Genomic DNA, 27,985 nt, shown 5'->3' on the forward strand with positions numbered 1-27,985 from the left:
CATAACCTGGACGGCAGCAGCTGGACTATCCAAGACATGAACTGACTCCATTCAGAAAGACCCCAGGTTGGGATTCAAACTCACAACCTCCTTGGTGCAGGGAAACAATGTCACCAACTTGCAGAATGTCAACTGACACTCCTAATTTAGTGCATTTAAAGTTAAATGCTGGATGAATGAGAGTTATTGACTGGACATCCCAACAGCGCTGAAACGTTTTGAACAGTTTAACTCAGGTGCTTCTCTGCCCAGCTCCAGAATTGATCCTTCTCATGATTCACCATCTACTGAACTAAACAGCTGCTTTCTGAACAACAAAATAACCACAAACAGATTCCTTTATTTTTTGTCATGATCCATTATATTGTAAATACAGTACACATTTACAAGCCTGTCATTTTAAAGCTAACCTGAATATTTACAAGCTTCCTCTTCATATATTAGTAAAGGATTAAAAGAGGAATGTTGCTGGCAGCAGAAAGAGCAGGAGCTTCTTAAAGTGACAGAGGCCCAATTTCAAGGCATTAAATTGTTAAGTCATTTGATATGTACAGCATTTTTATAACAACCGAACATATCATAGTTAGTTGATTATGCTATAAAATGATACTATGTGGCTAGAAAACACATAATACTGTAAATGCATTTTGGATCTTGTCTGACTAGAATTTTAAAATATATATTGAAACATTTATCATAAAACTGAATCAATACATGGACACTGAAGAGAAGGAGTTAAAAACAGGAAACTACAATAATGCGTTGTGTAAAACCAAGCGTTGATGTCTCTGACTGCGTCAGCTTTTTACACCGAGCTTATGCTAGCCTCACTAGCTTAGGCTGCGCCTGCTAGCAGCAGCACCGCCATCATGGCCACTTGTGACGTTCGTGAGATTCCAAGTTCCTTATAACTGACATAAAGAACAACGTTGCTACTGGGGAATACATTACTTTTCACTTACAGATTCATGCGTTTTATCTTTTCCAGGCCAAAATCACATCTACAAACATTCATTTACATTATCTGACAGATAAGGACTATTTGAACCTTCAGTGCGGTGATTCACAGTAATGTGCCGCAGTTTATTGTCAGTAATGGCAACAATGTAACATAGTAATTAGACTACTCCCTTCCTGAAAAATGGAACGTTGTTTAATTTAACTCCATTATTCCCATCATTGGTGAGTTCTCATGTGGAGGGTCAGTTCTCTGTGCTGCGTGAACGACTTCTCACAAGATGCACAACTAAAGAGTTTCTCACCTGTGTGAATTCTGAGGTGATTGGTTAACTCGGAACTCCATCTGAAAGATTTTTCACATGATCCACAAGGAAAGCGCTTCTTAGCTGTGTGAGTCCGAAGGTGGTTGGCTAAATGACTACTCTCTCTGAAAGACTTATCACATTGCTCACAAGGATATGGCCTTTCAGCTTTGTGAGTTTCCATGTGCGCATCTAGGTCAGACTGCTGGGTGAAATCTTTCCCACAAGTCAAACACAAGAAAGGTTTTTCAGCTGTGTGAGTCTTAAGGTGTTTAGATAAACGACCACCACATCGAAAGGATTTATTACACAGCTCACAGGGATAAGGCTTCTCTTCTGCGTGAGTGTTAAGATGATTAGCTAAATGATATCTCTCTCTGAAAGATTTATCACACAGCTCACAAGAATAGGGCCTTTCATCTGCGTGTGTTCTTACATGAACTCTGAACTGACCGGCCTGCCTGTAAGTCTTACCACAAACATTACATGTGTACGGCTTCTCACCTGTGTGAGTTCTTGTATGAACAGTCAATTGACCGGCCACTCTGAACGTTTTCCCACAAACGTTACATGAATATGGCTTTTCACCCGAGTGAGTTCTTACATGAACAGTCAGCTGACTGGCAACTCTGAAAGTCTTACCACAAACGCTACATGAGTACGGCTTCTCCCCAGAGTGAATTCTCATGTGTGCAGTTAGCTTAGACTGCATGGCAAAATCCTTTCCACAGGTCAGACATGAGAAAGACCTCTCAGCTGTGTGAGTTCTCTTGTGACTACTTAAAAGACAGGAAGAGTAAAAGGATTCACCGCACACCTTACAAGCAAGCGGCTTTGCGTCTGCCCGCATTTTGATATGGTAGGATAGATAAGAACGATCTCTGAAAGATTTACCACAAGATTCACAACTAAACGGCTTCTCGTCTGTGTGAGTCGCAAGGTGATGGGTTAACTCGCAACTCTTTCTGAAAGATTTACCACACAATTCACAAACATGGGGCATTTCACCTGAGTGAATTTTCATGTGAACAGTCAAGTTCCTGTGCTTTCTGAAAGATTTACCACAAATTTTACAATGAACCTTCTCCCTCGTGTGTGTTTTCATGTGAGCAGTCAAGTAGTAAGGTTTAGTGTAACATTTACCACATACGCTACAACGGGACGCAGCAGATCTTTGCCTTTCTAGTTCTGAAATGTCCACATTGTCCCTGTAATTTCTGCAGTTCTCCGGCTGCAGGTCTTTACTGGATCCTGAAACTTCCTGGTTGCTTCCTTGCTGATGTTGGTTCACATCTGCAGGATGGTTTCCAGAGAACAGCTGGTTCCTGTTTGGTTCCGGATCAATGATGTGTTTTTGCTCATTAGCAGGAGTCACCATCAAGGCTTCAGGCTCCTGCTTCACCACAGGATCATCTTTATCCTGATCACTGCAGAAATCCTCATGTTCCTCTTTAATCCTCACCGGTTCTGGTTCTGCTGGTTCCGTTTTAATCTCTACAGGTTCTGGTTCCTCCTTCGTCTCCATCCTCTGCTGCAGTTCTGGGTCTTTGTGGAATATTTCCTCATCAGCAGCAGTCACCATTGAGGCGCTGCTCTCCTGTTTCACTAAAAGCTGCCCTTCATCCTGAAAGACCCACAGCTGAATTTGTTCTGCTTTGATTGGCTGAAGTTCTGGTTCCCAGTTTGTCTCAATCATCTGTGGTTCTGGTTCCTCCTCTTCCTTTTTTATCCGTCTCTCTTTGGTTATGAGAAGGTCATCAGGCAGAACCTCAGAAGTAACAGACATGATGCTGTGGAGAACCTGAGGGAAGAACATTAATGACATTTCTGTAAAAAACTATTTAAAATAATCTGGAAACACTTTAAGGATTGAGATTTTAATAACATTTTTTACTGTAATGTATAAAAATAGGTTTTAAAAATAATCATGTAAAATGTGGTCAATTATCTTTCAAATATACATTTTTAAGTTTTAGAAACTTCTTTTTTAAATTTAGAAAACTGTAATAGACTGGAAGTTAAACACTAAAAATAAGAACAATACCTTTCAGAAAATATATTTAAGTAGAAAATGTATATTTAATTGTAATCTTGTAAAATGCAGCAAGCAATATTTTCTTGTATAGATGACCAATCTTGTATGAACTGTCCACTGACTGACCACTTAGCCACAAATGACATGAAAAAAGTGGTAAAAGTTTCAATATTTTATATGAAAATACGTTGGGGAAAAATAGCAAAAAGGAATAAATGTGAATAATTGGTGCTGTTCAACAGGCCTTACTTTATGTAATTAATGTACCGGAACAGTTTTTATGATAGTTGGAAAGTTTCATGCAGAGTCATGTCAGAGCTTTTAAGGCAATTACTGATTCAGAAAAAACAGAGAAACAAAACATGGCCGCCTGCTTGGTGGGAGGTTACAGATTGTGACGCACTGTGCCAGCCGCCTGGCGATGACATCACTGACTGAGGACAGTCCCCACAATGAGGCGCTTCCGGCTAGCCTGTGACAATAAGGAACTGACAGAAAAGGAAAAAAGACTTCAAGGAGGGAGCCAGCAAATTATTCTATAGAGGCGTCTTCAGTCCGGAGTAGAGACAGGAAGTAGGGCTGCAGGAAGCTCCAGACTGAGGGCGGGACAGGAGGAGGGGCAACTGCAACCAGTACGACGTTGAAGGGACAATAATTGGTTGCTGCAACAATGCAACATCCCGTTGACCGTTATTGTCACGATGAGATTTGATATGCAAAGCTCCACAGGAAATGAATGGATTGGGATCGATGTCACATCCTGCATGTTGAGCCCATAACAGGATGTAGAGTTACCAGTGAAACGATGGGAGAGGAGAGTCAAAGTGGAAACCTTCACAAAGTTCACAAAACCTTAAGACACTATTGAGTTTTGGCATTTCTCCTGGTCATTATCAAATATGGCCATAGAATATTGTTGGCCAGTTTTTTGCATAATGCCATAATATACAGTGGAAATAAGTATCTGAACTTGAAAGTTTGTACTGTCACAAATAATGAAACAGTCTATGATTTTTATGGCAGCTTCATTTTAACAGTGACAGATGGAATATCAATAAGAAAATATAGAAAATTAAGTCATATTTAAATAAGAAATAATATGCATTTCATTGAGGGAAATAAGTATTTGATCCTCTAATAACCAGCCAAAGTGTGTTTAACCTAACATTGGCTCCCACAGACCGCTGACACACCTGCAGTAGAGACACCTGTCCCAAAGTGTCACCTGTATAAAAGCCACCTGCCAACAGACTCAGTGACACGTCAACATCTCCACCACAGGCAAGACTAGAGCGCTGCCTAAAGACGTCAGGGACAAAGCGGTTGACCTGCACAAGGCTGGACTGGGCTGCTAGGCCATAAGTAAGAAGCTGGATGAGAAGGTGACAACTGTTGGTGCAATTATTCAGAAGTGGAAGAAGTACAACATTACTGTCAATCGGCCTGGAGCTCCAGACGAGATGTCGCCTCATGGAGTCTCAATGATCAGGAGAAAAACTAAAAATCAGCCAAGAACTACAAGAGAGGAGCTGCTTGATGATCTGAACCAGATGACAAACACCAAGATATAACGGCTTAAAATCCTGCAGTGAACAAGGATCCTCTGCTCAAGAAGGCTGACGTCCAGACGTTCAGTCTGCCACTGAACATTAACGACCCAGAGAGTCATTAACGAGGTGCTGTGGTCAGATGAGACCAAGTTGGGCTACAACTCAGCTCCATGTGTTTGGAGAAAGAAAAACAGAATAAGACCCTAAGAACACCATCCCCACTGCCAAGCACGGTGGTGGAAGTATCATGTGTTGGTGTTTTTCTTCTAAGGGCACAGGCCAACTTCACTGCGTCAACGGAAAGATGAACGGGGCCGTGAAAATCCTGGATGACGGCCTGCTCGCCTCTGTCAGGCAGTGAAAACGGGTCTGGACACCCGGGTCTTCCAGCACGACGACCCAAAACATGCAGCCAAGGAAACCAAGACGTGGCTCCAGAAGGAGCATGTGAAGGTCATGGAATGACCTCACCAGAGTCCTGACCTCAACCCACTGGAAATCTGTGGACGGCTGAAGCCTAAAAACCTGAAGGATCAGGAGACGACCTGCAGAGAGGAGTGGGCCAAAACTACTGCTGACGTCCAACCTGATAACAAACCACAAGAACCGGCCGGCTGCTGGCCAACAAGCAGTGATGAGCCCCCAGTGATGCCTGACCAGGGCTTTACAGGACGTCTCACTGGGGGCTCAAATACTTATTTCCTTCAATAAAATGCAATTTTTTTTCTCATTTTATGTCATTTTCTCTTTTTTTCTTTAATATTCTCTGTGTCACTGTTAAAATAAAGCTGGCATGAAATTATGAGATGCTTTGTTTATTTTTTTGTATAAAAATTTTTAAAGTGGGGGATCAAATACTTATTTCCTCCAATATATGTCTGCATGTTTCACAGAAGGTGTTTGAAGCACATTCAGAATAAAAATGCTGGTTCTGTTCTGGAAACATTAGAAATCCTGAGTCTCTTCATCACTGCAGCCAGACAGACGTTACAGTAGAAACCTGTGGAATACCAGTTACAATCTTTGATTTCCCTTCAGGACTGAAACGCTATTTTTGAATTTAATCAAATTCAATTGTCACTAAAGTCACTACAGCACAAAACTGTGTGAAAATATGTATGAATGTTGTTATAAACCTTCATACTTACGAACAGATCAGAGGCTGGCAGCAGATTTTACTCTGTCAAATTCTTTTTGTCCTCTGGTTTCTACTTCCCAGTTAGCTTCTCAGTTAGCTTCTCAGTTAGCTTCCCAGTTAGCTTCTCAGCTAGCTTCTCAGTTAGCCTGCAGGCTAGAAACAGACTAGCAGCTGAAGCCCTGGCCTCTAACAATGTGGTAATAAGAGTAAAGGCAGCTCATTCATTAGTAAAAGGTTTTCAGGTTTTCTCGGCTCTAGTGATCTTTATATCGGTCAGACAAGACAGCAGGTTGTTGAGAATTACGGTCTAAAATATGTGCCATGCCCATATGTCTTATATTAGGGATATATATTATATTTAGGCCCGAGCAGCAAAGCGCTGCGAAGGCCTATTGTATCTGTACTGTTTCTTATTATTATTATTCTTCCCACCTCTTCGTGGGCCTTTTTGGGGGCTTTATCATATTCAAAAACTCACCAAACTTGGCGGTCGCGACTAGGCGGTTTAAAAATTTTAAATTTTAAGGTCGCCGCAAAAATCGCAAAAAAAATTGCTCAACGGCGGCAACTAGCAATTTTCAAAAGACCCATTGCTATTCACTTACTTCATCGTAGAGACTTGAAATTCGGTACAGTTGTAGAGCTCACTAAGACGCTCAGAATTTACAAGTAATGTCATAGTGCAAGTATCGCAGGAAGTCGGCCATGTTGGATTGAAGGTCCATTTCGGACCCTGATTTGGCCGTTTACAGCCTTCGTATTTGATCGAACTCCTCCTAGGGATTTCGATTGATCGGCTTCAAACTCGGTCAGTCTGATCATAAGGCATGTCTGATTTAAAGTTATCAAATTGGTGAGTTTTGGAGCATGTTGAAGGGGGGTTAGCAGGGGTCAAAGTTCACCTACACGCCATGAAACAAAAACCTCTTATATTTCCTATACAAAAACACATAGAGGGACCAAACTTTCAGTGATTGGTTGTCATCGGGTGCCCTAAAATACCCTGCAGTGAAATTTTTTTTTTATGTAGGCCACGCCCCCTGAGAGCAGGAAGTGTAATGTTTTACTGTGAACGGTCGCTATCTTAGCCCTTTGACCTAATCAACATGAAACTGTGTCCAGAGACAGAAGACATGTTGGTGTGTTGTGGATTCCAACCCCGACCGGCTGCGATGAAGCAGGTGGGCGTGGCGGCGTTGCGAACGCCATCGAATTTCGTTTGGCTCTGAATTCCACAGTTTCGGGGTGAGCTGCTCCAAACTCACTAGGATGGATCCTTATCCATCCCCGAACAGGAATCCATAGCGATATTTGGTGGGCGTGGCCTAATTTTTCTATAGCGACCCCTAGAGTATTTTAAATGAACAGCCCCAAGCCATGCTTAAACCTAGAATTACGAAACTTGGTACACATGTGTATCTTGTCGGGACGTACAAAAAAGTCTCTTAGAGCCATGCTCTAAACCCAACAGGAAGTCGGCCATTTTAGATTGAAGTTCATTTGACCTCGATTTTGACGTTTACAGCCTTTGCATTTGATCGAACTCCTCCTAGGGATTTCGATTGATCGGCTTCAAACTCGGTCAGTCTGATCATAAGGCATGTCTGATTTAAAGTTATCAAATTGGTGACTGTATGAGCTTGCTGAAGGGGGGTTACCAGGGGTCAAAGTTCACCTACTCGCCATGAAACACGAAACTCTTATATTTCCTATATAAAAACACATAGAGGGACCAAACTTTCTGTTATTGATCATCAATAGGTGTCCTAAAATACCCTGTGGTGAAATTATGACATCGCTTAGGCCACGCCCCCTGAGAACAGGAAGTGTCATGTTTTACTGTGAACGGTCGCTATCTTAGCCCTTTGACCTAATCAACATGAAACTGTGTCCAGAGACAGAAGACATGTTGGTGTGTTGTGGATTCAAGCCCTGACCGGCTGCGATGAAGCAGCTGGGTGTGGCGGCGTGGCGAAGTGACCTGTAACGCCGATGCCATACGTTTGCTTCTAGATTCCACATGTTTCGACCGAGCTGCACCAAACTTGGCCTGACTCATCCTGGTGTGATGCCTGACAATGCTATGTCATCATATTATGACGTCATCGAAGCCCCGCCCCCTCAGAATGAATTAGAGAGATCTTCTGTGTAATTACATAATAAACAGTCCATGTTCGTTGTTTGTAGGGCAATGCTGCCCTCTGCTGCCCACTGAAATAGTTTCATTATTTCAGTAATTCGACACCAGAGGGCAGCATTGCCCTACGGAATGAAAGTTCAATGTTGTAATGGAGGAAAAAATTTAATAATTTGTAATTCTAACACAAAAACTGACAGAGACACCAAAGTTTGAGTTATTGATCATCCTCGGGTGTAGAATAATATCCAATGGTCAAATGATGACATCACGTAGGCCACGCCCTCTGACAACAGGAAGTCTTGTATTTTACTGTGAACGGTCGATAGCTTCTGCACCAAACTTTGCACGAGTGACCCTGGTGGGATCCTTGACGACCCTATGTCATCATATTATGACGTCATCTAAGCCCCGCCCCGTCAGAACAGGAAGTGCCGTTTTTTTCCTTGGAAAGCTCCGTTTATGGCTCTCTTGACCTAATCAAGGTAATTCGGATGATGAGCTCTGTCAATGCTCGCTTCTGGCTGAACCGTGTGGGCGTGGCCAAATGGCGAATATCAGTCCCTCGCCATATTAATACGTTTGGCTCTAATTCACACATAGATCATCCGATTGGCGCCAAACTGGATATGTATGACCTTTGTTCACCTCTAAAGAGCCCGACGAGTTTGAAATGTAATTTGGCTCCACTGTGCCCCCTAAGTTAATACATCGGCTGTGTCTCCTCGACGCATCGACCGATCTGCGCCAGATTTTTCGACAGTCGTCGGGCAGCGCCGCCGAACGCATTCACGCGTGTCGCCCGGTGGACGGGCGGGGAAAATGCGCGACAGCTTCTGCGGCGGCTGGCGGGCGGCGGTGCTGGAAACTGCGGCGGAGCTTCTGCGGTGGGGAGCGGGCTGCGGCTCTGGAAATCGTGCGAGAGCTTCTGCGGTGGCTGGAACCCCCGTGGTGGCCAATAGGCCGGAGCGGCGCTTGCTGCGAGGGCCGCCCGAGGCTGCTTGCAGCTTTAATTTATATTATAGCAGGTGTACTAAAAGGTCTAATTATGACTGAACGCATTAGAAACCAAATCGGTTGCTGTAAGATTTCCACTGACAGGTTTCTTACTCTTCTTAACGATTTGTCCCACATGTGAAGTTTTGTTTCGTTGGTTTTGATAAGTTTCATTTAATACATTTTGTAACTCCTGGTCCTTAAGCTGCTTCATGTTCTGAAGAAGGATGTTGTGTAAAACTGAAACAGTGGTGGACAGTTTTACAAACATTTTTATATGTCTTAGTAAATTAATGCATAAACATACTAACAAAAAAATTGCAGAGTTAATCAGTCATCTACACATCATGGAGCAGATTATTATGAGCCGTTTTTGATAATCAATCTTTACTCTTTGCTGCCCCACAGTTACTAAACTCTGGGTTCAGATGGTGGAGCAACCAGAAGTTGCTCAGGAGGAAGCAGTTGTGGGGCAACGCAACGACGGGGAAAACACCTTTATTATTCTGTTGCTTTTTCTTTTAGCTCGTTATAGATGCATATCTGCTCCACATCATCATAAAAAATTCATATTACAGTTTGAATTTCAGGTTGGAAATCATATATTTACCATTTGATGCCTTTGTATTTTAAAAGGTTTTGTGATGAAAGCTTTCAGTCCATCTATATCTGCTACATGCAGAATATGAAGAAAATATTTAATCATAATTTAAAACCTAAAGGTAGATTCTTTTTCCTTATTAGGGGTTTCAGTACACAGGGTTTCCCCAGTATTAGAAGCCTGGCGGGCCACCAGGCTTTACTTGGGCCCCCACCAGGCTAAGCATTGTTTATTTAAGTCTTTTTAAAATGTTTGAATTTTTTTTAGAGTTTATAGTTGGTGTTCAGGTATTAATCTTACAATAACACATAATTATCAAGTGATATTTTAAAATTTCCCGTCAATTTTAAACATTTTTAACTTAAAAACACGACAAGCTGCTGGATGAATGAACCGAGTTGAACAGGTTTTCTGGGGGAACCTTGAATCCTCCAACATGAGCTTCCTCTTTATTTTTTAAAGGTAGAATATTCTGATACATTTTAAACAGCTGTGATATCCTGATAGCTGATTTTAGTGCATCTCCATGATGGATGTTCTGCTGGTTTTTAGGAAAGTAGGATCTGATCTTATGACTCGGTTCTGACCGGTTTGACCCAATCCAAAAGAAACAGAAGTTTAAAAAGCTTCTAATTTATAGATTGCACGTAATATTTTCTGTATTTGACCGTTTTTTTGTTTTTTTTAAATGACTGGAAAATTTTAAGCCCGTCGGCCATTTTGACAGGTTATGATTAACACCCTGACTGGAGCAACATGGGCAGACATTATAGACTTTACAAAGAGTTGATCACAGATGCAACTAAACTCTATCAATAAAAAATCTTTTTGAATATCACCTCATGGACTCTGAACTAACTGCGTTTTGATGACGGCGTGTTGAAGAGTTCTGGACCGGACACTTTGGAGAGTTCTGGTGATCTGTCTGTGTTTAATTTAATTCCAATAAAAACCTGCTTCCCCTGTCTGATGCTGTTTTATTCTTACAAACCTCTGTATTTAAAATATTTTCAAAAAGGTAGGATATTCTAATAAAAGGATTTTAAATGGGTAGGATATTCAGATGAAGGAAGTCATCTTCTTGTGGTTTCGTCATGGATAGAAATTGTTCCGATGCTAAGCTAACCATAACTGCTAAGCTTCCACTTCAGTCACTCAAATATTGTTATCCAATATATTTAACATTAACAACCTGCTATAGTTTTCTGACTGTAAACATGACGGTAGCAGCTTTGGACGGGTAGCACAGACAGATAGACTTAGCTATCTATCTGTGCTACTGTAGGAAAATCTGATGAGGTAGCACAGATTGTCAGAACACCAGAAAATAAAGGTACATAAGTTAATTAGACTGTAACATGCGCCGTGCGCTGCACAACTAATGAATGAAACTGAACTCACCCTGCGGTTTTAACAAACGGAGCTGAAGACGTTTCCCTCCTGCGCTCAGGAGGAGAGCAGCAGATGTAACAGCAGATGTAACAGCAGATGTAACAGCAGATGTAACATCAGATGTAACATCAGATGTAACATCAGTCCTTCGGGAAGCGAAACCACAAAAACCCCTGACAGGGTAAAAAAGTCACAGAGTTCAGTTGATCGCTTTGGATCAGACAGATCAACTGACTGGTGAACCAGATTTCTCTGCAGATGCGACCAGGAGGAGTTAGTGAGGCTGAGCCTTCAGACCGCAGCAGGTCAAGTGCTGCTAATTAAAGTGGAGCCGTTTAATTTCATTTATTATAAGTTATTGGGGCCACAGTCACTGGTTTTGTTACTACGGAGAAAAAGTCAGATGCGTTCATCTGCTTAATGTGCGATGATCTGGATTCGGTTCAACGGGGTGAATATGAACTAAACTGCAGCTAAATAGCCTATGACAATATGATTAGAATTTGACGGATAAAAATAGCATATGACGGATTTTTTATGCTGTCCGTCAAAATGACGGAGAACAAAAAAGTCTAGCGCGAGCTCTGGTTGTACATATTTTAATCTTCATAATGTTTGTGTGGAAATATCACATCTCATAACTGAACTTCGTCTTTGTAAAAGCCTTCTGCTTCCTCCGCGGTATCAACTAGTTCCTGGATTATATTCTCTGTATCCCAGCGTTAGTTCATTCAGAACCGTTCATTAGCATACCTGCAGGTTCCGAGATGATTCGGGTTTTCCAGCTGGTGCCCGGAAGTTTGTTCGACTTCTTCCTCCTGAAGGACGACGCTGTTTATTTCCGTTAGTCTCTTTCTGATGCTTCACTGCAGACACTGAAATGTTCAGCTACGCGGCACAAACCGCTTCCGAATCGACGATAAACGAGGAAGTCTGGAAGCTCGATGCTAACATCTCGTTCGCTTCCGCTGGAAGTCTCACACGTAGACTTCCCCCAGAAACAGTTCACATCATTTAGGTTCCGCCGCGGGCTAGAAATATTTGTTTTTATTTTCCTAATTGTTTTTTGTTTGTTTGTTTGTTTGTTTTTGCTTCATCTAAACAACATAAAGGTTTTCTGGTTGTTGAACAGAGTGTCCCATCCACACAGAGACTGAGAAATGTGCTTACTTTGTATTAAAATAATACTAAAAGACAATCAAATATTAATACATTTAAAGAATGCTTCTTTTTCAGAACTACGTTATATATTTGGTGTATGTTTAAATTATACATTTAGTCCTATATTTGTAAGAACCTCTCTAAATGACTTCAAGAATAAAATGAGACAAGAAATATTTTTGCAAATATAATTAACTTAAATTAATATTAAAATAACACAAAATCAGTTATCATTAATAAAATAATGCTTTCCTGTTTGAATTAACACACAAACCAGTAGAACTAGAGTAAACTACTTCCTGCTCATCGCTGTGTCGTTCAGTGTGGAGCCCCCTAGAGGACAGAGAAGATTTTTCTCTTCCATTCCCGCTTAGCGCAATATTTGCTGGTCTATTTTGTATACAGTCACAATGTCAATTTAAAATGTAAAATGTATTCACATTTAAAGAGCCTCAGTGAAAACTGTTTAATCTCTTTGATGCAAAAAACGGATTGAAAATGAATTTATTCCCTGCATGTTTATGTCTGGTTGTATAAGGTTGAGATGGAAACGGCCCTTTAAACCATTCAGACCAACAAAATCAAAGACATAATCAAAACTGTCAAATGACTTTATTACCCGCGATAATAACTCAGAAAAAATATTGTTTATTTCTTTCCTTCTTATGAAAAGTTCCTGTTTCTATCACAGGTTTGTGGTGAATTTCTATCCTAAAGAAAAAGATACAAAACTTCAGATATTTCACAAGATATTAACATAAATGGAAAAGGACAGCCTCATGTTATAGCAGGAAGTATTATATAATTCATTATAATGAATGACAGTATTCAGTTATAACACATGAACTGATCAGAACTCGGTAGCCAGAAACAAACCGATTACATCTGATTTAAAGACAAGAACAAATACATAAATAAATATCTGATGTATTCATCATTTCACAGACCAACCGGTTTAGGAAACAGATTACACGTAAAGATTACTCAGGGTGAAAATAAGAATGTAAATTATCTGAATGAATGAAGATTTTCAGCTTCTCAAAGGTTCAACGTTTGAACATATTCAATAAAAATCATAATCCATAAACCTGCAGCATTAAAATGTTTAAAAAAAAACAGGAGAATCAGATTGTAGAGAATATGTTCCCTCTGATAATCATTAGCAGCAACAATCACTGTACCACTGCAGACGGATGAACTTTAACCTCCAGGTTTTATGACAGAGATGATCCTTAAGCTACTGTAACAACATAATGAGTCTTATTTAACAATAAAACATTTCTATAAACACATCTGAAACTTCTTATCAAACTAAGAGTGTCTGTTATAAAATGAATGTTTATAGTTTAACCATGAGCATTTCTCAAACAAAATTAGACTTTTACAATGTAGCTGAACGTATATTTGTCTCCAAGCTGCATATGAAAAATGTATCAGTTCTCACTGGAGATTAAAAGACAAATATATTCAGCAAAAATTATTTCAGAATCTGGGCGTGCCGTGGTGGCGTAGCGGTTAGCGCGACCCATATTTGGAGGCCTTGAGTCCTCGACGCGGCCGTCGCGGGTTCGACGACCCGACGATATTTGCCGCATGTCTTCCCCCGTTTCCTGTCAGCCTGCTGTCATATAAGGGACACTAGAGCCACAGAAAGACCCTGGAGGGGTAAAAAAAATTATTTCAGAATTTCAAAAGGCTTTAAGCAATAATTGAGAATTATCCTTCAAAGAAAATGTATTTTTCAGTAACTTTAAAAGTTATCTAGGAAAATATAACAACAAAAAGGATAAGTTTATTCATAAAGTTACATTTTAAATACTTAGTAGGTCCAAGTCTTCTAAAACTTCACACATTGAATAGCAAATAGTGTTTCTTGTGATCAAAGTAAAGCTTTATTAAAAAGGAACTTTGCCAAATATTAATACTTTACATAAAAAACTCTGAACAAAATACAGCATCAGTATTAAAAACCGTATTAGTTGATTTACAGCACAGGGGTCAAACTCCAGTCCTGGAGGCCCGCGGCCCTGAAACTTTTAGATGAGCCTCTGCTGAAGACCTGAACAGAATAATTAGATTATTAAGGCTCTGGAGGATTGATGTACTGATCTATTGATCTACTGATCTATTGATCTACTGATCTACTGATCTATTGATCTACTGATCTACTGATCTATTGATCTACTGATCTACTGATCTACTGATCTACTGATCTATTGATCTACTGATCTATTGATCTACTGATCTACCCAAGGAGGAGGTCATTAAACCGTTTGGCTCATCTAAAACCTGCAGGACAGCGACTGGAGTTTGATCATCATTCAGGAACGGATTTCATCCAGGCTGCAGCTACAGACCTGATTTTAATTATTCAGATATATTTAACCTCCTGCTCTGGTTTGGCAGAAACATTTTACCGCCGCTGCCTGCAGCGAGTTAGGAGAATGTGGAAGATGATCTGAGTGGCAAAAGATAAAACATGGTTGATGTTTTTTATCACAACTTTACAAGGAAGATTTATAATTAATACTTTAGCTGATTGGTGCATTCACAGTAACCATTCTCTAGTTGAAAACAAAGAACATGTAGACATTTAAACACAGTGTTAGTAACTACTGAAGCAGGGAATTTACAACAGAGACACAGTGGTGAAGAGATTTCTGTTTTACTAACATCACTAAGTTGGACATCTCCACTCCGAACGCTCTGATCAGGTATTGATGAGACACTTTCTTATCCGAACCAAAGAAGTTGCACCGGGCCAGTCTTTGGGAGCGGCCGCTCAGCCCGTCGGTACGGGACACTTTTCATGACACGTTTACCGGCTGCAGCAGCAGCGTCCTCAATCTGAGCCGATTCCAACGGACCCAAAACAAGAGACGTATGGTCTGCTTGAACTTCAGCAACATTAAATGTTTGTGCATCTTTTTATTTGCTGAATATGAATATGTGGTTTCTGCTCTACATGTGCTGTAAACTGCTACCTGATAAAGTAAACTGAATAACCTGGAGGTTTCTTAACCCTGAGTTTTTCTGTCGGGCCGAACCGTCGCGTTGTCTAGAAGGTTTTATCACAAGGAACTTGTTTGGGTTTGAAGTCAATAATTTGAGAAAGATTTCTTGTATAATTTACATGAATGAAGGAAGTTGCTCCCTCAACTTCTTCAAACTAAATTAATTCCAGCTACATTTTTTGGTTGTGCTGCTGTATTTTAAAGATATTAATAAATATTTCCAGAGGTCATCATAAGACTGGTTGACCTTTGATGACCTCTGGAAAAGTTTATTCATATCTTTAAAACGATAGCGGCACAAAAAGAAGATGTCGCCGCACAAACGTTTGACACCAGTTCAGTTTGAATTTGTAGACGGTAATAAAAACTCCTCTTTGTGTTTTTATTAAGAGCTAAATTACTACAGTCGACAAAATTTTCGTCACCAGGAAAGGCCTGGACACGTTTCCTACAAAGAACATGGCTTCTCACCTGTGTGAGTGTGAAGGTGACGAATCAAATCAATATTTTTTCTGAAAGATTTTTTGCACAATTTACAGGAATAAGGCCTCTTATCTTTGTGAGTCTTCTTGTGAAGAGCCAAACAACTCGGGTTGCTAAGAGGCTCACCTGTGTGAGCTCTGCGGTGACGAGCCAAATTACTACTGTGCTTAAAGGTTCTACCACAGAAGTCACAACAAAATGGCCTCTCATCCCAGTGAATCCTTCTGTGTCGAGCCAAATAACTTCTTTTACTAAAGGATTTATCACACAGTTCACAAGGATACGGTTTCTCGTCTGTGTGAGTTCTAAGGTGACAAGCCAAACTACTCTGGTTGATAAAATGTTTGTCACACAGGTCACAAGAATAATGCTCGTCAGTTGCGTGAGTTCTACGATGTTCAGACAAATTACTACTGTGTCTAAAGTGTCTACCGCACAAATCACAAGGAAATGGCCTCTCATCCCCGTGAATCCGACTGTGTCGAGCCAAATAACTCCTTTTATAAAAGGATTTATCACACAGATCACAGGGATACTCCAACTCGTCTGTGTGAGTTCTAAGGTGATCAGCCAAACTATTTTGGTCGATAAAATGTTTCTCACAAAGGTCACAAGAATAATGCTTGTCAGCTGCATGAGCTTTATGATGACGAGCCAAATTACTGCTGTGTCTAAAGGTTTTACCACAAAAGTCACAAGGAAATGGCCTCTCATCTCCGTGAATCCTTCTGTGACGAGTCAAATACCTCTTTTTACTGAAAGATTTATCACACAGTTCACAAGAATACAGCTTCTCATCAGTGTGAGTTTTAAGATGATCGGCCAAACTGCTATGTTTGCTAAAAGGTTTGTCACACAAGTCACAAAAATAAACCTTTTTACCCGTGTGAGCTCTCCGGTGATGGGCCAGATTGCTACTGTGTCTAAAGGTTCTTCCACAGAAGTCACAAGGAAACGGCCTCTCATCCCCGTGAACCCTTATGTGACGAGCCAAATAACTCCTTTTATTAAAAGATTTGTGACACAGTTCACAAGGGTAAGGTTTCTCGTCTGTGTGAGTCGTAAGGTGGTTGGCCAAGCTACTATGTTCGCTGAACTGTTTGTCATTCAAGTCACAGGAATAAGGTTTGTCAGTTGTATGAGCTTTACGGTGATGGGCCAGATTACTACTGTGTCTAAATGTTCTCCCACACAAGTCACAAGGAAACGGCCTTTCATCCCCGTGAACCCTTATGTGACGAGCCAAATAACTCTTTTTACTGAAAGATTTGTCGCACAGTTCACAGGGATACGGTTTCTCGTCTGTGTGCGTTCTAAGGTGTAGCGTTAAAGCTGATTTCCAAATGAAACCTTTTCCACAAGTTAGACATAGGAAAGGCTTTTCCTCTTTATGGGTTTTAAGGTGATAAATCCAATTCTTACGAGCTGTGAAAGATTTTTTGCACACGTCACAACAATATGTGTTCTGGTCGCTTCCTTGCTGCTGTGGGTTCAGTTCTTCAGGGGAGCTCAGTGGGACAGGCTGGTTGGTGTTTGGTTCTGGATCAATGTTGTCATGAGTTGGAGTCACCATTGAGGTTTCAGGCTCCTGCTTCGCCTCAAGTAGACCTTCATCCTGACTGTTGAAGAAATCCTCCGGTTCTGCTTTAATCTCCACAGATTCTGTTTCCTCCTTTATAATCTGCAGCTGTTCTGGTTCGTTGTGGATCTTTTCCCCATCAGCCGGAGTCACCGTAGAGACGCTGGTCTCCTGCTGCACTGAAAGCTGTCCGTCCTGAAAGACCCACACTTCAACACGTTCTGCTTTCTCAGGCTGAGGTTCTGGTTCCTCGTTTGGATCACTCGCCTGATGTGGTTCTGCTTCTTCCTGTTCCTCCTTTATTTGTAAATCGTTTAGCATCTCGTCGTCAGGAATGGAGTTTCTGTCTCCAGTTATCAGAAGGCGATCAGGAAGTTCTTCACAGGTAGCAACAGACATGATGCAGTGGAAGACCTGAGGAAACCAAGACCAGCAGAACGCTGTTAAAATAGTGACTAGAAAGAGTTAAAAGTTCACAAATGTGAATAAGGTTTAATTACTGAAACATAGCTTGTAGAAAGACGTTAAGACACATTTTCGCTTGAGGGGGATTTATTGAATTTCTGTCTTTCTCTTTCGATGCTTAAAGAATAGTTTCAGGCGTTTGGCCAACCAAATGAAAGTTACTGGAAAACTGGACTGCTATGATTTTTGGGAGGTATAAAGCTCTGCTGCTACCATCACCTGTTCTGCTGACCCAGGTCAATGAATCCATTACTGCTGCATTCGTCTCAGAAGCAGCTCCAGCAGAAGCTGCATCATGACTAATCATGTGTACTTACTTATATCCTCTAAAAAGGAAAATGTTCTTTCTGAACTGAGGATGCTGAAAGCTTCAACTGTGATTGAACTGGCCTGGCCTGCTAGTCCCAGCCTCTCCGATGCTAATGCTAGCTAGCACTCCGGCCTATCATCAGTCAGATCAGTAACTGACGACAGACTGCATGAAGCCTCCTGTGACTGGGTGAGTTATAGTTTTAATACATGGAAACAATAATTAATGTAGACCTTATTTAAACAGATGTCCATTTGAGGTATAGTTTCTGTTCATATGTTTTGCAAATGTGGCTTAATAGTTTTTTCACAGTGTTTTTAAGAGTTAACTGTTCCTGGTTTTGTTTGGACTTTGTTTGATGTCTCAGCTTTATATTTTTGTTTACCAGCTTCTCTTATTTCTAGGTATGTTATTGGTTATTATTGGTTATTGGCTTTTAGGATTAGAAAACTATTGGTTATCTGTGTCAAAATAAAGTTAACATGCGTCCTTTGTGATAACTTTTTTATAACCTGACAATGAATCCCATCCTGTTCTTACACAATGAGAAGAACTGTAAAAAACGTGAGTTGATTTTATTACTGCTCTTCAACAGTTTCTAGTTTAATGCTTCTGTTGTTTGCAGGTTTTTGAAACTCAACACTTTAATGGAGCATCTTTCTAACTTGTTTCTTAAAGGGAATTCCTTGTTCAAGTAACATTTTCCTATTTTCCTCTGAACTGTTATGATCATTAAATTATTTTCAGTGTCTTTAATTTCCCCTGATAAGCTGCAGAAAGAAATATTAGTGGATAAATAACAGATATTTGGCCATTTAATTTCAGCCCTAAATATTTGTTTTATCTCAAGTTAAACTTGTTAGTTGCTTTATAAGTTTTTGTTACAAAAAATGTTTTACTGGTTGTTATAAAAAATGAAAAAGGTTCCAATCCATTCAAAAACTGAACATGTGTGATGGCTGTAGACGGCTAGCGTTAGCTGATGTCAACCAAGCGCTTTGCTTCATTATCTGATGCAGATACAGCAGCTTCACTTACCTTCTTACGTTTTTCCCAAACATCAGTGTTGCAGCATTTCCTGTCCATCTGCCTCAGAAAATCTCCGCTTGCTCTTACTGGAACGATGCTGCTGGAAGAAGTACGACAATTTGGGCAAATATGAACATAATGTTCCAGTACCAATTATATCATGATTATGTATGATTATTTTGACAGCCCTAATTCTGAGTCTGCTTTGTTTTTTAAACCCCAATGAGCCCCGGCAGGCGGTTAATGAACCAGGCTCAGTTCTGCTGCAGGCTTCTTCCAGTTAAAGGAGAGTTTTCCTCTCCACTGTCGCTACATGCATTTCCAGTTGGAGTGAATGCTGCGAGTCAGAAAAACTTTTAACCAAACTGAATAATAAACAAACTTAATGCATTGTTTAACAGCTAGGATCAACTTAAACTCTGTCTGTATGATTTGATTAAATTGGATTGCTTCTTGTAAAGTGCCATGACCCTTACATTTAAAATGGATTCAGAATGCACATATGGCAGATATTACCAAATGGTATTTTACCAATTAGTTTCTTTAAAAGTGATAAAATCATTCTGGGTTTGGGTTGACAAAATGTTTTTGTTCCTGAGGAAGGAAACCAGAACGTTTGACCCAGATGTCATACAGGTCAACGGGAATCCTGGGGCATGAATGTCAACTTCTGATTCTGAAGACAGTAAGAAATAAATCTGACACGTTCAGTCATCAACCTAAAACAGCAGAAGTTTAGTCTGATTTAGCTTTTACGTGTCTTCTGCCTGCACAAAGCAACCAAAATCACAGAGTTGCTGGCTAACAAATAATGTTGGTTAAACCAATGAACATGATCAGACCAGTCAGAGTAACAATGCTGGGTCAGAGCCAAATAAAATACCCGGAAGTCCGGAGAATCTTGTTTCTTCATTGAGGAATATTTTTCACACCGGTTTTTATCTACTGTTTCCAGTTTCTCAAAACTATAAATGAAAGAAAACAAATAAATATAAACGACGCAAATAATGGAGCTGGACGGGTCCTGCTTCCTCCGCGATATCAACTAGTTCCCTGTTTTCAGTGTTGGTTCATTCAGAACCGAACAGCTGAAATACCTGGCGGTTCTGGGCGGAAGGATTCTCTCTACTGATTAAACTAAGACGTCGTTACTACAGACACTGAAATATTCAACTCACACAGCAGAAAAGGTCTTTAAAACGACGATAAACAGAAAGTAGCTTGGGAGCTAACGCTGCTAGCGCCTCATATCCGCCGGAAGTCTCATACAGAGACTTCCGGCGGAAACAGTTGTGGCCTCTTTAGTTCCGCCTTCAGCTGCAAACATTTGTTTTTTTTCCTCAAGTTTTAGCTTTCATTCCAGACATGATTGTATTTTCTGAAAGAACTCAGAATAATCTAATAGAAATATTAAAACATTTAAATCTTTATTTGAGCAAAGATTTTACATATATTGACAAAAGAAAAATTTATATGAAGTAAAACATGCAATTTGTGCAAAATATAGTAACTTCAGTAAAATCTTCTATTCTGTTATATACAATATATTTAAGTGCATGTTATTTCACTACATATTTTGTGCATATGAATGTAGTTTAGAATTTAGTTCTAGTGTTTTATTTAGTATTCAGTAGTTTCAAGTCAACTTTAAAAAAGACTATGAAAGCAGAACAACTTATTAAAAAATAGTTTGAAAATAAGAAGCATCTTCAAGTGTGATGTTTTTAAATGTATCACTTATTTATACTTTGATTGAACAGAGAAAATAGTAAAAAATAATCCAGACAATACAGTTTTTTTAAACATCAACTGAAATGTAATAAAACAATAAATCAAAATTTTTTAATAAAAAATGATAATGAGAAGTGATAAATGATTAAACAAATATCCATCCCTAAACTCAATTCTAAACGTAAGAACTGCTATGGATTATAAAGGTTTACTCCAGTAAATTTTGTTAATTAAAGCTTAAACCTAATGTAAACATTCAATTTCTCAGGAAAGTTTCAAACAAAAGTTTGATCTTGATGTAATGTAACATAATGATGTTAACATACGGTAAGAATGTTTGCAAAATCTTAACTAAACATATTCAGACAGATTAGAGATAATCTCAAAGAAAATCTGAACTCCAAACACGTTGATCTGAGGATCTTCATGATCTCAAAGGATGAACAAATAAAACCACGACTGTTTTCTGGCTGAAAATACTTAGAAAAAACCAACAAGCTGTTTAGACTGAAGTCATGAGTTTAGTTCATTAGTTTTCTCTTCAAAAATGTCGAGCCTTTTACTTTGTTTTGAAACTTTTGCATTTTGGAGAGAAGTTTCTATTCTGTATACAAGTTTTCTGATGAAGACGCTACAACTCCAAATTCTATTATTCTATTATCTAGGTTATTAAATCCTGATAATTACTTGGGAAATAACAAACTTTGTTTTCTAACATATTTTCAGTTTATTTCTACAATATTTACATTGAATTTCCACAAAGAATGACACTAAGAGAACTAGTACTATGCTTTTAGATCTCTTCTCCTGTCCTGTTGGAATCTGTCTGCAAATTTTATTTTTTCCATCGATTTCTGTCCCACAGAAGTAAAAAAAAAAAAAAGTTCCACCAACTTTGGGCTACATTTTATGTTAATTTTTATTTTAAATCCTAAAAATAGAAATAAAATGGTGGTTCTTTATTTATACATTTTCTATAGTAGATATTTCTCATTTTTTTGCGGCTCAAGATATTTATATCTCGTAGAGCATTTCTGGATAGATGCAAACTACATCTCGTTGCTTGTACTTGTGACAGTGCAATGACAATAAAGTTGAATTCTGTTCTATTCTATTCTAATGAGTTTTATTGGTCTGAGTAAAATTGTCTTTAGGTTGTTAAGGTTGCAGATTGTTGCCCTGATTAGCTGGAGCTGTCTGCTAAGCTTCTGTTGACAAAAACTTCAAAAACTAACAAACTGGCATAAACTGATTTTGATTTTACTGCATTATAACTAAAATGCAAACCTATTTGATGAGACTGATTTAATGATGAATTTCTTTATGAATCAGCTTTGCTCTGCATAACTTCTTAACATTTGTAGTGAAATTCTGACTTTCAACTTAAACTGAATTACATTATTAAGTTTTCGGGGCGTGCCGTGGTGGCGTAGCAGTTAGCGCGACCCATATTTGGAGGCCTTCAGTCCTCGACGCGGCCGTCGTGGGTTCGACTCCCGGATGTCATTTGCCGCATGTCTTCCCTCCTTCCCTATTCCTGTCAGCCTACTTTCGTAAAAAGGGACACTAGAGCCCACAAAAAGACCCCCTGGAGGGGTAAAAAAAAAAGGTTAAGTTCTTCTTCAGGCCAAACTCCAGCAGCTTTTACAGGTCACAAGGACACGGCGTCTTGTTTTTGTGCATTTCAAGGTGATTAGTCAAATCAATATTTCTTAGGAAAGATTTCTTGCATAATTCACAGGATTAAGGCCACTTTTCTTGGCAAATGTTTTTGTGACGAGCCAAACTCCCTCGGTCACAAAAATCACAAGAATAAACCTCAACACAAGTGAATTTTATGGAGCCGAGCAAACTGCTGGTGTGTCTAAAAGCTTTATCACACAGATCACAGGAGTAAGGTTTCTTACCTTCGGGAAGTTTAGGGCAACGTGGCGCAGACATACTTCGCAGGAAGGATTTCTGTCATAATTTATAAGAATGTGGCCCCTCATCTATGTGAGTTTTCCTGTGACGAGTCAAACCACTGCAGTGTCTAAAGTACTGATCACATAAATCACAGGAGTACAGCTTCCCGTCTGTGTGCACCCTGAGAGTGGCTTTCTGCACGACTGACTGACAGGCAGAGCAGAGACAAACACAAACACAGAAACACTGATTCAGGAGTACTTTCTGTGAAAAAGGAAAAGTACTTATTCATAGCAGTAGCTGCATTAGGAGCTTCATATAGGAGAGGAACTGTTAGTTAGTTTTCACACCGATAGAATGAAAGAGAGTACATTTAAGTATAATCAGCCTGGCGGGCCACCAGGCTGTACCTGCACCCCCACCAGGCAAAGCAATGTTTGTTTATTATTATAGGATATTTATACCCCAGTAACAGTGATAGCAACAGCAGGCTCTTTAATCTCTTTAGAGACTAACGAGCTCTGCAATGAAGTAAAAGAACGTAGCAGAGTGAGGAAAAGTGGTTGTTCTTTCCTCTGGTCTAAGCATATAGCCGCATAACAACAGATAGTGCAGGATAACTGAGTTTTTCAGCCATTTTTTCTTACAGGAAAGTTTTTTAAGCCGAGTTGTAAAAGTATTTAGAGTTTCTGCCTCACTGACTAAACCAGAGCTGGTTCCAGAGGAACTGGAACTGAAATATATTCCTCCTGTTCTACTCTTTCTGAAGCATACAGTACTACAATATAACATTTTTGTTATATTTCTGAATTTATGAATCTTTAGAACCAAAGATAATCAAACAAGGCATACAAATCCTGGCAGGCATTCACTTTTCAGCATAACCCGATGTCTGCATAATTTCCATTCTGAAATTAATTGTCCAAATTGATTCTGTTGCTTCAATTAAAGTGAAGATCAAGTCCAGTAGGACGAATGGTCACATTAGGTTCATAATTTATCAAAGCAGCTGGTCTACTCTGATGCAAACCTGGTTTAAGACGTTTTGATTCCGTTGTGATTCGATACATGAGACTGATATGTTGATGTACATTAATTTAATTTACTGGAGCTTTAATCCACACAACATCCAGACTGTTAATACATTTTAATGGTTGTCATGTAGTAAATACAGAGAAATGTTATTTTGATATTTCACTTCATGCATCATGTGTGGAAACCCAAAGTAAAGCATTTATTGCGACAATGCATTACAGGTTTTCATCTCTCAGAAATCATTCCATAATCGGTGTTGTGTTTTCGTAAACATCACTCCTGACAAACTGCTCAAAAGAACAAAAACAACAAATTTTGATATTCTCCACTGGAAATCCACCTGAGAGTAAAGAGTTTTATCAACCAGAACACCACAGGGCTTCAGATCTGATTTAGAAAACTTTTACAAATTATCAAAAAACAGTCACAGAAAAAGGAAACAGCAACAACAGACATGCTTCCCACAGATAGAGGAAAGGCTTCTATTTTGTGTTCATTCTGACATGGTAATTCAAACTACTTTTATGGCTGAAACCTTTTCCACAGGTTCCACATGAGAAAGGTTTGTCTCCTGTGTGAATTCTCATATGTACATCCAAGCTATGTTTGTGCCTAAAACACTTTCCACAGGTTCCACATGAGAAAGGTTTCTCACCTGTGTGCGTTCTCATGTGGCCTTTCAAAATATTTTGTTGACTGAAACATTTTCCACAAGCTTCACATGAGAAAGGTTTCTCACCTGTGTGCGTTCTCATGTGCTTAAGCAGATTAGTTTTTTCAATAAAACTTTTTCCACAGGTTTCACATGAGAAAGGTTTCTCACCCGTGTGAGTTCTCATGTGGCTTGTCAAATGACTCCTTTGATTGAATCCTTTCCCACAGGTTATACATGAAAAAGGCTTCTCTACTTTGTGAATTATCATGTGGCTACTCAAACTACCCTTTTGACTGAAACCTTTCCCACATGTTTCACATGAGAAAGGTCTCTCACCTGAGTGAGTTCTCATGTGACTAATCATATTGCCTTTTTGGTTGAAACCTTTTCCACAAGTTACACATGAGAAAGGCTTTTCAGCTGCATGAATTCTTTTATGAATAGTTAAATCGCTGATACATTTGAAAATTTTCCCACACACTTTACACTGCTTGGACATTTTACCTTTGTGTATTTTCCTGCCTTTCATTCCTCTCTCTACATCGTCACTTTGTCCTCTATTTTTCTGAGCTCTCTTCTGCTGCTGAACGTCTCTGCTGGAATCTGACGCCTTGTGAGTCTTTATATTCTGGTATTTTGCTTTTGGGAGGTTCTGAATCAGGATTTTGTTTTCACTGATTTCAGGTTGGTGGTGATCTGTTTCATCATCAGAAAACTTTAGGATTACGGTAACGTTTTGCTCCAGTACGTCCTGGTTTTCATCCTGACTGATGCCCTCAGCCTCTTTCTCTCCCATCAGCTCAGGTCCTGATCCATGATCATCTGCCTTCACTTGGTTAGGTTCTAGTTCAGCTGGTTCCTCTTTGAGTTCCGGAGATTTAGAATCAGTTCCCTTTACTGTATCCGTCTCCTGCTGTAGTTTGTCCTGGTTTCTATCCAGACTGATGTCTTCTACTTCAACCTTTACCATCTGCTGAGATTCTGATAGGCGATCATCTTCCTTCATTTGTTTCAGTCGTAGTTCTACTGGTTCCCCTTTTATTTCAAGAGATCCAGAATCTGTTTCAATTGACGTTTCCATTTCTTCTTTCTTTACAAACTGCTGAGGTTCTGATTCATACTCTTCTTCTTTTACCTGTATAACTTCTGGTTCCTCTTCCTCTGCTCTTTTGGGTTTTGGAGATTTGGTTCCCCTCTGGTCAAGAACAGAAATCTCTTGTTGGTTGAGGATAAAATGCAGAGCAAGAATATCTGGCTTAATAATAGACATAATTTTGTGGCAAATCTGAAAAAGGGAAAAACACAACATGTAATTTAACCCTAAAGAACTAAAACCTCTCATGTTTGTTTGTTGTACTGTCCACCACTCTCAGTTATTTGATTTATCTGATTGTGTTAAATATTAATAAGATAATTACAGCGGGGGGTTTTAACAATCATGCAGACACTGAAAGTTGTAGACTAAATGAAATCTTAACTGCTGTTTATGACTCCCTGGGTTTTGCACAGACCTACACTTTTCCCTTCATCCTCTGGATCTATTTCAGATCAAATACATTTCTTCATCTGCTTCTGAATAAATGACAGTATTTACCTGTAACACTACCCTCTGTGCATTTCTGATAACCACTGAAATTAATTTCACTGAATACTCCAAACCTGTGGGAAAATTCCATAACAGTTTATATTTATGCTAATTTACTGTATATGCACAACAGAAACCAATTTGGTCCCAATATGTTGGTGTGGTGACACCACAAACAATGTCCAAAAATGATGACTGAAGGTAGATCTACTTCTCTATACCATAGTGTTTTATTGCTTAAACAATATTTTACAATTAACTGTAAATTAAATTAAATTTAAATGAAAAAAGAAATGAAATCCACATCTCAGCAAACTAATATTTAGTTACAGTTCTGTTAAAGAACTATTACGATCCAACAGTGATGTGATCAAAAACTGTTAATATTCAGCCATTTTATTTTAAATATAGTCGAGTTTCCATCAGTAGATTAAAAGGTCTTTTTCTATTTTACATTTACTACAACCTAATAAAACTGTTGGGTTTCTCTCTGTTTTACTGAAACGTTACTCAGCAGGATGTTTCCTCTTTAATGTAAGTTAACTGGATGAAAACCTGCCTTCATTGTCTTTTGGAGATTTCTGAATCATATCCATGTTAAATAGAAGAAACTGTGATTCCAACATGATGCATATTTAAGCAGACATTAATAAATAGTTGTCCATCTCCCTGATGTCCAAGCAACAGGGGGCGCTGTAGCAAAAACAACATATCTATATTTGAATGTCTGATTATTATTTTGGCAATATTTTCATGGAATATCTCAACCTTAAGGCCAGAGAGAAGAATATGTATTTACAGTGTTAGTAAATAATCCCATCTCTCAGCTGTCTATGGAGTTTTAATAGCTAACCTCAGCAACGTGTCGAAGCCTCAACAAAGCCTGGATCAGAAAACCCAACCCGGAGGTTCGCAGATGATTTGGGTTTTCCAGCCGGTATCCAGCGGTCTGAGCTGATGATCGAGCTCTTCCTCCGATTTGTTGGATATTTCTCCAGCAGCAGTTCGTCTCTCTGATTAATTTCTCTGTCTCTCTAATGAAGAAGCTGTTGTTACTGAAGACACTGAAACTTTCAGCTCAAATCGTCTTTTTAACTTCGTTAGTCAAGAGGCAGCCTGGAAGCTAGCGCTGCTAGCGCTGCTAGCGCCGTGTTGTTTACTTCCGCAGGAAGTATCACATGTTGATCTACCCCAGAAACAGACAACACGTTTTAAGTTCCGCCTCCAACTGGCGGAACTTGAAACATGAGAATGCGATTTCAATATGAGATAATTAGATAGAAAGAAGGTTAAGGTTGTAGAAATTTTGAAAAAAGAAAGAATTTCATTTAATAAATATACCACAGGAAGATTGAGAAAGCAAAAATAAGTCGAATTTTATTTATTTTTTTAAACCTATAAAAACGGATATTTTGATCCACTCTCCATGCAAAATGAAAGGAACAAAAGGTATTTATATAGCGCAGTGACTATTTGTCCAAAACTCAAATTCAAAAATCAAAAAACTTAAGAATTAAAGGTGATCAAAACAAAAAGTGAATCCAACTCAAATAGTCAGCTGATGCACTGTGGGTTTCTGGCTTAAACAGTCCAAAAATTCAGTTCTTTCTTTGTTTTATTCCATATTCAGGCAAACAAGTTGCAGGCATCACAGGATTCTGCTGGTTGTCCTGCTCTGATTCCTGCACCTGTTCTCTGACTGATGACTGGTAAAAAACCTTCTGACCACCCCGTCCATAATGAGCTGCCTAAACCCAACATATTTATACTGTGAAACACCCAGGGCCCAAACTGAAATTAATTAACTAATTAGGTGAATCACTAACCAAAACTTATTCTAAATAACTAGAATTAAACAAAAATTCTAATTATAAATCAGCCAGAAAATAAGCAAGTAAAAATAAGCTAAGTAATCTACATTC

At 39.2% G+C, this 27,985-nt stretch overlaps 3 protein-coding genes across 6 annotated transcripts; all 3 read right to left on the reverse strand.

Moving 5' to 3' along the window:
• Positions 1 to 320: 320 nt before the first annotated feature.
• On the reverse strand, positions 321 to 12,085 carry LOC116725756 (gastrula zinc finger protein XlCGF57.1-like). Its single transcript, XM_032572109.1, has 2 exons — positions 11,865 to 12,085; positions 321 to 3,063 (listed from the first exon to the last, which is right to left on the reverse strand). Exon 2 carries the CDS (start codon positions 3,046 to 3,048, stop codon positions 1,177 to 1,179), a length of 1,872 nt encoding a protein of 623 aa, XP_032428000.1. The 5' UTR covers positions 3,049 to 3,063; positions 11,865 to 12,085; the 3' UTR covers positions 321 to 1,176.
• Positions 12,086 to 14,493: 2,408 nt separating this feature from the next.
• On the reverse strand, positions 14,494 to 20,502 carry LOC116725749 (zinc finger protein 883-like). 3 transcript variants are annotated; one of them, XM_032572095.1, is made up of 3 exons: positions 20,331 to 20,502; positions 19,162 to 19,249; positions 14,494 to 17,762 (listed from the first exon to the last, which is right to left on the reverse strand). In XM_032572095.1, exons 2-3 carry the CDS (start codon positions 19,207 to 19,209, stop codon positions 15,735 to 15,737), a joined length of 2,076 nt encoding a protein of 691 aa, XP_032427986.1. In that variant the 5' UTR covers positions 19,210 to 19,249; positions 20,331 to 20,502; the 3' UTR covers positions 14,494 to 15,734. The 3 variants fall into 3 exon arrangements, with proteins under 3 accessions (XP_032427986.1, XP_032427985.1, XP_032427987.1); XM_032572094.1 differs by having other exon boundaries at positions 19,162 to 19,252; XM_032572096.1 differs by lacking the exon at positions 20,331 to 20,502 and having other exon boundaries at positions 19,162 to 20,324.
• Positions 20,503 to 23,868: 3,366 nt separating this feature from the next.
• On the reverse strand, positions 23,869 to 27,237 carry LOC116725776 (oocyte zinc finger protein XlCOF6.1-like). Of its 2 annotated transcripts, none has more exons than XM_032572148.1 (2): positions 26,917 to 27,237; positions 23,869 to 25,673 (listed from the first exon to the last, which is right to left on the reverse strand). In XM_032572148.1, the coding sequence occupies exon 2, from the start codon at positions 25,557 to 25,559 to the stop codon at positions 24,306 to 24,308; it is 1,254 nt and encodes a 417-aa protein (XP_032428039.1). In that variant the 5' UTR covers positions 25,560 to 25,673; positions 26,917 to 27,237; the 3' UTR covers positions 23,869 to 24,305. The 2 variants fall into 2 exon arrangements, with proteins under 2 accessions (XP_032428039.1, XP_032428038.1); XM_032572147.1 differs by having other exon boundaries at positions 23,869 to 25,763.
• Positions 27,238 to 27,985: the final 748 nt, after the last annotated feature.

The sequence above is a fragment of the Xiphophorus hellerii genome, chromosome 9 (assembly GCF_003331165.1).
Source record: "Xiphophorus hellerii strain 12219 chromosome 9, Xiphophorus_hellerii-4.1, whole genome shotgun sequence".
NCBI classification, from domain to species: Eukaryota; Metazoa; Chordata; class Actinopteri; order Cyprinodontiformes; family Poeciliidae; genus Xiphophorus; species Xiphophorus hellerii.